The sequence below is a fragment of the Vigna angularis genome, chromosome 1, assembly GCF_016808095.1.
Source record: "Vigna angularis cultivar LongXiaoDou No.4 chromosome 1, ASM1680809v1, whole genome shotgun sequence".
In the NCBI taxonomy this organism is placed as follows: Eukaryota; Viridiplantae; Streptophyta; class Magnoliopsida; order Fabales; family Fabaceae; genus Vigna; species Vigna angularis.
The window spans coordinates 15,988,618-16,000,488 of record NC_068970.1 but is presented as its reverse complement, the minus strand read 5'-3'; the positions used below and the strand labels follow the sequence as shown (position 1 = coordinate 16,000,488).

Sequence of the window (11,871 nt, the reverse complement as noted above, 5' to 3'; positions counted from 1 at the left end):
AACAAAAAAGTAAACTTCTTCTCAGTCACCCTATCTTTATGTTTGATGGTGTTGAACACTACACAAACCAAGTTATCAAAATGAGTGGACATAAAAACGAAGGCAAATTCATTTTGGTTGCATTTCCCTTATGCTCAGTGCAGAATTCAACTACCTTTGATGCCAGCTATCACTGATTTTTCTCAATCGAGTATATAATATATTTTAGCAGAGCCAGCCCGAGATCATATAATTTAAAGTCAATAGCAACCAATGTAACATACATCACTTAATGAGATAAAATTTTATTGTTGTAATTGAAATCCTATATCAGAGACTTGGGTTGAGTTGAGCTAAGTCAACTGCAATTTTTGAAATCCTGGACCAGGTTTTCTGACACCATGAAACAATGTTTAGATAAAACAAACATACCTTATTAGTCCAAAAGTAAGTCTAATTTACCAATCAAAGTTAAAAACTGGGGAACCCAGACCAATACATAGGTAGCAGTCAATAGTCACCAATAATTTTTGGAAGGGCCCTTCTAAGATTTAAGCCTTAAGTTTCTTTGTATCAGCCAGAGTATGAACCTCCCATCACTACGACTGTTTCACTTCTTCTAATCTTCCTGGTGAGAGGGTCCATGCTCAAGTCTAGCAGTAACCTCTGCATGCTCTGTTTGTGGTTCCAGGTCAATCTTAATTTCTGTAAAATGGGAATATAAGTGAAAGGTTAGGAAGCTTCACACAGGAGAGAAGGAGAATGAGAAGGAGTGAGAGAGAAAGGTTCACCTGCTATGCTTGCTGACAAGTCCTTGTACAGTCTTACAGCACAAGGGAACATTACAATTTTATAGGAGGATATTTCTTTCTTCAGCTCTTCACTCACCTCAGTAAAGTTGTACTTGCGCTTCCACATATCACAAGTCTCCACAGCAGATGGAATTATCAAGTTTTTGACTTTAAGATTGCATAGGAACTAGAAAGGGGGAGTGAACACCATATACCATTATAAATTGTGCATATATAATATTTCTATGAATAACAATGATAGGACATGTGTTGTTTAAAGATCTTAGTCTAATCTCTACCAAATGATTGAAAATGTAACAAGAAATTTTATGATTTTGTTAGTCACCTACCGATTCAATTACCCTCATTAATTCCTGGCAAACTCCTTGGCCCCTGCGTGTCATTTCTGTTGCAATAAGTGGCATTTCTGCAATCCTTGACCCGTGAAATCTATAGCCGTGAAGTAAAAATTCAATAAGAATATGAATCTCAATCTTTGTAAATACATGAAGAAGGCATAGGGTGAACCGTGACACAAAACTAAAGTTGTGCCTGTGACTGACTGGTTTATTACGGGTTTGAATTGAAACAACTTCTTTGCATATGCAAGGATAAATAATGGCTCTCCCACATACTTTCGCATGGCGAGAAAGTGTTATTTGTGTCTAACACATAGAGCATCAGAGCACAAGGGTCGCTACTTAGTATACAAAGAGCTTTCACAAACTAAATAACTGAAAAAAGTCCAAAAGATCACTAATGAACATAAAAAGAATACCTTATAGAAGCTGCAGCAATTATCGCATCATCTTCCTCCAGAACAAACATATAAAAACGGCTAAAATCAATCCTGGATAAGTTTGACCTGAATAATAATTGTAACAGTGGATCAAAAGGTTGAATTGTTAATGCCCGACTGCTTATACATAAATTAGTAACATTAGAAGCAATTAGAAAATGCTGAATGAACAAAATAGCAAGAACACGATGACAGTAGTAATGAGTTGGATGCCTTGAGATTGAAAAAACTAAGTCCTGCAACAATAAGGAATAATACGATATATGTGCTTACTTGCAGCTGTAAACAATACTTCGAACCACATTGATGCCTGTTTTCCTGTCAGTTATTTTCTCAAAAGCTTCATTCATTAGCATCCAAGTAAGTGCAACCTTTGAATTGTTTTCTAAGAATAGATTCATATATGCAGGATTGTTCTTGTATGTCTCCATTAGGCGGATAACCCTCCAAGAGTATTTTGCCGAATAATCATTTCTGATTCCGAGATATACTCCCATTTTTGCATATATCTATAGCAAAACATATGAAAATTCAAAATGCAATGGAAAATGACAAAAACATCCAATATTTGATTTTTCATGAACAAATCAAAGGGAAAGAGTATCTACCCCTTGGCAACCTCGCCCACAATATGATCTTGAAGGTTTAGTTAGTTTTGAGGAATCTTTTTCATATTTTTCAAAGCACTCCCAATGATCTACAAATGTGAAAACAGGCATTGAGGGGGCTTCAGCAAACCAAATGCTCGGTAGGAAAGCAACCCACTTTCAACAGAAAAGGAAATAAAAATAAACAAAGCTAAATGGATAACAAGAAATTTTACACTTCTTGTCACATTGGGAGCACTTGAAGCCTTCTTTTTTCTCATAGTATCTTTTTTTCTCAACAACCAGGTCCACAACCAGCCCACAGTATTTGCATACACAATATGGACAAAACCAATCATTTTGGGGAACCGTCTGCAGTTTAAAAGGAACATATTTACAATATTTATGTAGAGCATCAAATATATCTCCACCTGAAGGATTGCTTCTATGTAATATGAACAGATCCTTTTCAGAAAGGAAAGTAAAATTAATTTGATTACCTCTATATTTATGCAAGATAGATGATATGTGGAAGGACACCTGTCACAACAGATTAAGTCTCCCCCATCACCACAGACTGCACAAACATCATCATCTTGGTCTGCATCAGTTTCTTTTGGCACAAACAAAAACATTTGCCGACGCTTTTGTTCCCGGGCATGTTGCCAAACATCAATCAAGCATTTTCGGAGGGTTTTGCGTTTTCTGTGAATGTAAATATGTTTATAGGGCTGTCTAAGAGTACTTCCAGCATGGTTCTCAAAGGTCCACATTGATATCTCCTCCTGGCAACAGCTGCAGAGAATTCCACCCCTAGTAATCCTTCCTGCTAATGGCTTTTCAATTGTGTCACTCCTATAGCTTACTCGTTCATCTTCCTTAATAATCTTAGAGTCTATCAACCATAAAAACGTTGTTTTCTTACATGACCGTACTCTATCAGATGAAGGTGAACCTCTTTTCTTGTTTGCTGCTTGTCTTTCAAGTGATGACGGACTATTTTCCATTATTGAGCTTGGTCCAGGATTATTAACTTCTTGGTTTTGTTCTACTATTCTCACCCTCTTCTGAGTAGGTTGGCTTGACGTATCCTGCATGCCCCTTTTTGTGCCTCGTGTACATGACCTAACTCTTTCAAGCCAAAGTGAACCTCTTTTGTTGTTTGTTGCTTGTCTTTCGGGCAATGATGATGGACCTTCTTCCATTATTGATCTTGGTCCAGGATCACAAATTTCGTTGTTTTTTTCTTGTATTCTTGCCCTCTTCTGAGTAGGTTGGTTCAGTGTACCCTGCATGCCTCTTCTAGCACCTCGTTTAGATGAACTTGCTCTTTCAGGAAAAGGTGACTCTCTTTTCTTGTCTGTAGCTTTTCCTTCAGGTGATGATGGACCTTTTTCTATTACACCTCGTTCACAAACCCTTTTGCATCTAGTAATTGACTCCACGTTTGTCTTTGCCATTTTATTCTTCACTGCTCTTGGAGTGCCTGATGTTCTGTTTCCACCTTTTCCAAAGATTGGCTTAAGCGTTCCCATCAAATCAGCCCTAAAGACCACTGTTTCTGTCTCTTTTTCCCTTGAAATGCTAAATTTTGTCTCGTTGTCTTGTCCATGATCCTGATTTTGTTCTGCAATTGAATCTCCACCTGCATCCACCAATTCCATCTCCACTACTCTTGGAGTGGTGCCTGAGGTTGTCTTTCCAGCAATCATGTCTCCACTAGACTCAACAGTTACAATCTCTATTGCGCTTAGAGTGCTTAATGAGGTCTTTCCAACAGCCAAATCCTCACTTAAGACTATCATTTTGGTCTCCATTTCACTTGGAGTGCCTAATTTTATGGTTTCATCTTGTTCACAACCCTCTCCATGTCTAGCATTCAACCCTCCACTTGACTCAACATTCACAGTTTCCATTGCACTTGGAGCGCTTAATGTGGTGTTTCCAGCAGTGAAATCCTCGTCTGAGACAATCATTTTAGCTTCCATTGCTATTGGAGTGCCTAATGGTGTGGTTTCACCTTGTCCATGACTTGCAGTCAAATTCACAACAACGTCCACTGTTTCAGTTTCCATTGCTCTTTGAGAGTACGATGTTGTATTTCCACCATCCTGCCCACCTGTTGCAATCAAATCCATACTTGATTGTGACAACGTCCACTGATTTTGTTCTGCAATTGAATCTCCACCTGCATCCACCAATTCCATCTCCTCTACTCTTGGAGTGGTGCCTGAGGTTGTCTTTCCAGCAATCATGTCCCCACTAGACTCAACAGTTACAATCTCTATTGCGCTTAGAGTGCTTAATGAGGTCTTTCCAACAGCCAAATCCTCACTTAAGACTATCATTTTGGTCTCCATTTCACTTGGAGTGCCTAATTTTATGGTTTCATCTTGTTCACAACCCTCTCCATGTCTTGCATTCAACCCTCTACTTGACTCAACATTCACAGTTTCCATTGCACTTGGAGCGCTTAATGTGGTGTTTCCAGCATTGAAATCGTCGTCTGAGACAATCATTTTAGCTTCCATTGCTATTGGAGTGCCTAATGGTGTGGTTTCACCTTGTCCATGACTTGCATTCAAATTCACAACAACGTCCACTGTTTCAGTTTCCATTGCTCTTTGAGAATAGGATGTTGTATTTCCACCATCCTGTCCACCTGTTGCAATCAAATCCGTACTTGATTGTGACAATTTAGTCCCTAACTCTCTTGGAGAGCATGATGGCATGTTTCTTCTTGTTGAGTTTGTAAAGCAGAACCTTGAATTATCATAATTGTATGAGTCAGTTTTAAGATCACTTGAGCTAATTATGTAACAGTATCAACTTAAGGCGTGAAAATATATGTAACAGAATTACAAAACTTAAAAAGGAACTTTATTCTAACAAGCCAGCATAACTATGTTTCATTTCTACGCTAATAAAACAAGAAACTTACATCATAAAATTATATATGATGAAATATGTAATTATTTGTAATATAGTCATCTATAAAAAGTAAAAACTTTATAAAGGATGTATGTTATGCGGAATCTGCACAAAAACATTTAAAATTGAACATTGACAGAAGAACCAAAATGTCCATTCAACATAATAATGGGGGAAAGCAACAAATATTATTCTCTCCATATTAAGTTATTGATAAATTGCTGCTTGAAAACATAATCACATAATCTGCTTCTTCATACCAAGTTTACCACCAGGACAAGTGACAATGGCATATTGAACAAAAATTGTAAGCAGGTCAAGTTATTTCATGCATTTCCAATGTAGTTAATCTTTTCTAACCAAGTTTTGTCTCATGGGATATTCACTATTATCCCATACCTAATTAATCGATTTATCAGGAGTTATAAAATCAACAGTCAAAAATATCCTCCTTTGTTGTATGGAAACTTCCACCTCAGCTCATTACGATAATTAACAGATACCCATGACCATTTGTTCTTTCCTCCAGTGATTTTAAAAATTGACATTAAAGAGTAAAATGTTTATGAACTGAAGAAATAAAACAATAAATAAAAAAAATTAAAAAAAAAAAAACAACTCAATAGGAAATGAAATGGTAACCGGAGAAGAAAATCCAATACCCAATATGAGAGGGCCACTTTAATTAATAGAAGCTTGAAAATCTGTAAATCAAAAAGGTTCTAGGAAGTCCACATACATAACAAGGAATGAGGGCAAAATATGGATATTGGGATATTAAGATTTTTTTCTAAAACATTGATAAAACAAATATATCTACAAAAAATTTAATTATATCTAACATAAGAGCATAATACTTTTAAAGAAGCATTCACATTACTGATTGCTCATTAATTAATTCATGGATAAATATATCAGTAGTAAATAGATGAAGATTGCAATTCACAGAAAACACTTGGTCATAACAAGTAAGCATAGTTCCATATATTTCCCCCGCCATACCAAAATACACTTTTTTACTATGAACATGTAATAAAAAATATACAAAATAGCCACTGAGGTTCGGGTGTCAGAAAACATTAGTGATGTCAAAAAGAAGTTTGAATCTGTAAAACAAAAAAAATTGTTTGGAAGATAGAATCTGAAAAGGATAAGTCCTACCTCATCATTTGGAAGAGTCATTTGTTATCAATCAGAGAAACTACTGGGTTTCCATTAAACGGTTAAAAAGCTATAGCAGTTACAAGCTGTGTTATGAGTCGTATCCATAAATTATTGGAGTGGTATCCATGGAGAAATGGAGATGCATCAGGCAAATTAATCTTTTAAAGAAAATTAATGGATACTACTTGGATTCATTTCAGGAAATATTGGTACAAAAAATGCATCCAAAAACTCATTCTTTTACATTTTGAGTATCTAGACTTCACAAAATAAGGTCTGATGGTTAAATCTATACCAAAATAGAGCTTAACATTTGAACATCAATCAGACAAAACAAAGCATGCATGCATAAGTTGTCATTCACCATTTCAACATCAACCAGATAAAACAAGCATGCATAAGTTGTCATTCACTACACTTCAATCATGGAGATCCAAACGTTTTGCCAGAACTGCAAAGTGGTAATTAAATTCCACAAATATCAACTATTGAATAAATTTCTTTGAGGGTAAATTACCATAAAGGAGAAAACATACCTTCAATTGTGGTATAGAAATCAGCCCTAAATTATTGATGTGCGATTTTTTATAGATTCATTAAGTATGCGCCGCCAGTGATCACTGCAGTAGAAAATGGTATATAAATCTATGAAACATTTCTACAACTTGAAATAATAAAAAATGCAGTGAATATCTAAAATCGATAAAAGAATTCAAGCTACATTTTCTGACAAGAATAGGAGAATTGATTCCAAAGGACACTAGATTAGGAAAATCTGAAGTCGTAATGGAAGCAAGAGTTAGAGACACTGAATAATTCAAACTGCATGACTACAATACGAAACTAATCTGAAAGCCTGTGACCGCAACACAAAATTGGTCTGAAAGCCAGTGACAGCTATGCGAATAGGTCTGAAACCCAGACAGCAATGCAAAACAATCTGAAAGCCAGTGACTAAAATGTGAAATTGATATGAAATTGGATTTCATATGATAATTGTACCAGGCAAGGGTAGACCTACTGTATCTTGATGTTGAACAGGGCTTCCACTCTGCGCGATTAAATAGAACTTCCCTACAATGACTGCAATTAAATTGTCAGGTAAAAATAATCAAGAAAATAGTATTAAGCACCAAAAAAATCGTAATAATGTCAAAATGCCAACCAGGACAATGTGGCCCTTGTCTTTGCTGACTAGACACTTGTCAAATGCGTTTCACACATTTATTGTCTAAAACAATCATTAATTATGAAGCCGTTTAAAGATATGCGATAAGATGTATTTTTATTGCCCTGGATTAGATAAGAAAATTATGTAACTTTTTATAACCAATTATACCATGTAAAAAGAACATTCTGTCCTGTTGCATAGCTTTTACAAAGTTAGACTGGCTTCTAAAAACTGTAAAACACACTTACAATTTGATGCACAGGGGAAACTTGCAGATAAGTATTCTAAATCTTAAGCTAAGTTTTAGCATTTCATCAGATAAAGTGAAACCAAGGTAACAAACATCACTTGCAATTTAATCAAAATGTGGCCCTTCTTTCAAGCTTTAAGGCATTTTGTCCCTTAAAAATTATTATTTGAAATAAAGGACAGGAAATAGAGGAAATTATCCAGACACCCTTTTTTTTGTACAGACTCTAAATTAGATGTAATTCCTACTGAAACAAATTAAGATTTGATTAGAAAAAGGGGACATCTTTTGAACTTTTCAGAATGTGGCCAAAAGAATTAATCATTAATGAAGGAAATAGAAGAAGTCCTTTAAGACAAGTCCTGGTCATATAAGTTTAGTTATATCTTCTAACGTATTTAGCTGCTCAAGGTTGCTAGGGAGTGAAAGTAAAAGAATTACCAAAAAATTGCCTAATAGTTAAATAATCTATGTAACCTCCAAAGACCAACCTTTCAAATAATCTATGAAGTTGCTACCTGTTTTGATTATATCATTGCAAATTGGTTAGCGATAATTGAGAGGTAAGATAATAGGTTGATTGCATTAGGAAAACAAAAATCATGTAGTTTTCATCATGGAAAGAGTAAAAGAGATAGATGGAAGAGGAAATTGTGAAATGATCAAATGAGTAGCTTGTTAGACTAGAAGAAACTATACATTGTTTTGAGTCAAACATATGTAATTAGAGATTAATATTTTAAATTATATGTCAGTCCAAGAACTAATTTTCTCCATAGAACTTTCAATTGTGTGTCCAAGAAAAGGATCTGAGTAAACCACATTTAACTCTTGAACTAGTACATTTCCAATGGAGATGTGTTGCATGATAGATTCTCCAGGATATCATTAGGAAATGAAAGAAAATTGTCCTGGCATTATTAATCTTAGAATTTGAGTTTAAGACTATTTCAATCTTAGAATTTTTTCAATGTAACCCCTCAAGCCAGCACTACTAACTTTTAGATGGCGAGTCGTGTTTAGCCTTAGTTATCCCATGTATATGTATGCTCTCATTCTAGTCAAGCAGGATATTTTATAATAGTCAAGGTTCATAACATATAATTAACATTAGTATGATGAAATACAGAACAGAAAAGATCAACAAAACTCACAACATAAAGCAGACTCCCCATAAGACAGGTGGGACCAATTTCATTCCTAGATTTTTCAAAAATTTGGAAAGGTTAAAAAAACAATGAAAATTGAACAAATTTACCACTATTGTTTGGCACGCCGCCTAGGTTGTTGAAGGTAATGCGGGAAACATGTTGATGGATTCAAATGCAATATTCCTTTGAAGCTTCCAATCCCGACTACCATTTTTTCCAATTTATACCAACTAATCGTGTTTTTCTCCATCTTCAACTGGTTTTGCATTCCCAGCTTGCCTGACGAGGAATTACACAAAGAAGGATTGATGGCTTTAGTTGCAGTGGTGTCAAGGAAGAACAGTGCTGCATCAAAGTTTCTCAAATTCATTTTGTTTCTTCTACAAATAGCATAAAATACGGGAAATTTCAAAGTAGGGTTCTCACAGTTGATATGCTGATTGGAAACCAACCACCAAAATAGAAACTCCCTTGGATTGAAATCCAGTTCCAAAGAATTTGATTGAAAAGGGTTTGTCTGTGAATATGACAGGGAAAAGGAAGAGATGTTGGCCAAGGTGAATATCACCAAGTTCTCATCCAACTTCAAGTAGGCATATCAATTTTCAAAGCAGCTATTGGGAATGGAGTTTAGAAGTAAGTTTAATTTTATATTTTTTATTAGATTGTCCATCTTTAAAAAAAAAAAAAAGAAATCCATGTTAAACCAATTTTATAAAAAAAAAAAAGTGCAAATCAGTTCTAAAATATTTATCCATCCCAACCTGAAAACTAGGTTCTGAAAACAAATTCTAAACATAGTTTTATGTTTTCTTTTTTAAGTTTTAAATTTAACTATATTTAAATGGAATCATTTAAAAAAATACAATTTATGATTTAAAAATATATAATTATTATTTTATGAATAATAAATAGTAATTTATATTACTTTATTTTTTTCATTTCTAAACTATAATAATTTTAATTCTATGCATAAGCGTTGTAATACATGGATGATAAGTGGCATCAACGTTCCACATGATTTTTTTCTACAAATATATATATATATATATATATATATATATATATATATATATATATTAATATTCTTTTATTTCAATAATTTATTTAATTAAAAAATACAATTTATGATTTAAATTTTAAAATTTATTATTTAATTAAAAAATAAAACAAAGAAGTTCCAATTACATTTTAACTTATTTCTGTATTTATAAAAAAATCATTATATATTTTTGAAATATAACTTTTTTTTAACAAGCTAATTAAAATATATATTTAAACGTATTATTAATATATTAGTAAAATATATATTTTATAATATATATATATATATATATGTTGGGTTAAATTATTTTTTATAAATAAAATAACTATGTTTACTATGTTTGAATATAATATATTCATATCTATTATAAATATACAATATACAGTTATATTTATAATTATATAAATCAATTTTTTTTTATGAATTACTTAAAAGAAATATTCAATCGGTAGTAGGGAAGTGAATTCTAACATTGAGAGAGAAAAAATCATCTTGGATGAATATTTAACATTGATTTCTTATTATGAATTTTTAAAAAAACGGTTTATATCAAATGACATTTATTTAATTCATATAAAAAATAATAAATAAAATAAAATTTTCAAACCGATGAAATTTGTAAAACTCTTAAAAAATAGTTACATTTAATATATTATATATACTTTTCTATGATACAATACGTATAATGTTACGTTAAAATACATATGAAGTTATAATAAAATATGTATTTTGTTAGGTATAGTGTTAGGTGTGATATTAAGTGTAGTATTAGGTGTGAACTTTAGACAGAGATGAAGTTAAATAAGTATTAGGTGTGGTATTAAGTGTGAAAGGTACATGTAGTTATAGTTAAGTTTGGTTTGCTATATATGACAATAATGAAGTGAAAAACATAAAAAAAAAAAAAAAAAAAAAGGAAAGGAGCTTGGTTACAAAAGAGTATATATTTCTAAAGTGTAAAGAGATTCTCAAAGTTCAAAGGCTACCTTGGTCCATAGAGTATTCCATTTCAGGAATAAAAAGATTGAAGTTGTTTAAGACAACAAGCAGGGCAACTAACTTTTTTCTTTGTTATTGATAAATGTATATTTTATGTTTATAATTATAATTATATGATATATAGGATGTTGGGTTTATTAATGGTAGGTGGTTGTCCACTTATGTGCGTTTTGGTTTATTTTGACTATTTTTATTTTTTATTTTTTATTTTTTGAGTTATCTCAATAAAATCTTAATCTTATTTTTTTACTGTTAAATGAAACTAAAATTTTGATATATGATTTTTGAGATACATTAGTCTACTTTAATCCCTCATGTTTTTAATTTAAGGTCTGTACTTAGAGGAATTAATTTATCAATTTTGAGTAAATTGATCACCACTTTATTTTTATCTCTAAGTTACATCAGCAAAATCTCAATCCCCTCTTCGCTTACCATTAGATTAAGTTGAAATTTTAATATATGATTTCTAAGATGTATTGCTCTAATTTTATCGTTTGGATTTTTAATTTGAAGTCTATGCTCAGAGGAATTCATATCACATTTTTTAGTAACCTGATCAACATTGTATTTTTGTCCTTAAGTTGCCTTGGTAAAAACTTCAAATCCCACTTTGTTTACTATTAGAGTGACCTTAAATTTTGATATGTAGTTCATAAGGAATATTGATTCATCTTTGCGCTCATATTTTTTATTGGATGTATGTGCTTAGAGGAATTAATTTCACATTTTGGATGTAGTTGAAAACCACTTGAATTTTGTCCTTGAGTTCTCGGAAAAATCTCAATTTCTATCTATTTAACCATTAGATTAACCTGAAATTTGGATATGTAGTTCCTAAGGCATATTAATTTACTTTGATCTCTCAAAATTTTTATAGGATGTTTGTATTTTGAGAATTTTGTTTCATGTTTCATAGGGAGCTCAACTCTACCTTGATTTATTTTTTGGTCATTTAGGTAAAATTAAGATTTTCACTTCATTAACCGTTAAATTGAATTGAA

General features: G+C 32.6%; 1 protein-coding gene across 6 annotated transcripts; it reads right to left on the bottom strand.

Moving 5' to 3' along the window:
• Positions 1–232: 232 nt before the first annotated feature.
• LOC108319864 (uncharacterized) lies at positions 233–9,445 on the bottom strand. Of its 6 annotated transcripts, XM_052878915.1 has the most exons (13): positions 9,250–9,445; positions 8,931–9,168; positions 7,273–7,334; positions 7,096–7,191; positions 6,788–6,871; positions 2,657–4,919; positions 2,393–2,528; positions 2,178–2,266; positions 1,843–2,078; positions 1,549–1,635; positions 1,121–1,220; positions 771–957; positions 233–684 (listed from the first exon to the last, which is right to left on the bottom strand). In XM_052878915.1, the coding sequence occupies exons 6-13, from the start codon at positions 4,886–4,888 to the stop codon at positions 599–601; spliced, it is 3,153 nt and encodes a 1,050-aa protein (XP_052734875.1). In that variant the 5' UTR covers positions 4,889–4,919; positions 6,788–6,871; positions 7,096–7,191; positions 7,273–7,334; positions 8,931–9,168; positions 9,250–9,445; the 3' UTR covers positions 233–598. The 6 variants fall into 6 exon arrangements, with proteins under 6 accessions (XP_052734875.1, XP_052734870.1, XP_052734873.1 ...); XM_052878910.1 differs by lacking the exon at positions 7,096–7,191 and having other exon boundaries at positions 7,254–7,334; XM_052878913.1 differs by lacking the exon at positions 7,096–7,191.
• Positions 9,446–11,871: the final 2,426 nt, after the last annotated feature.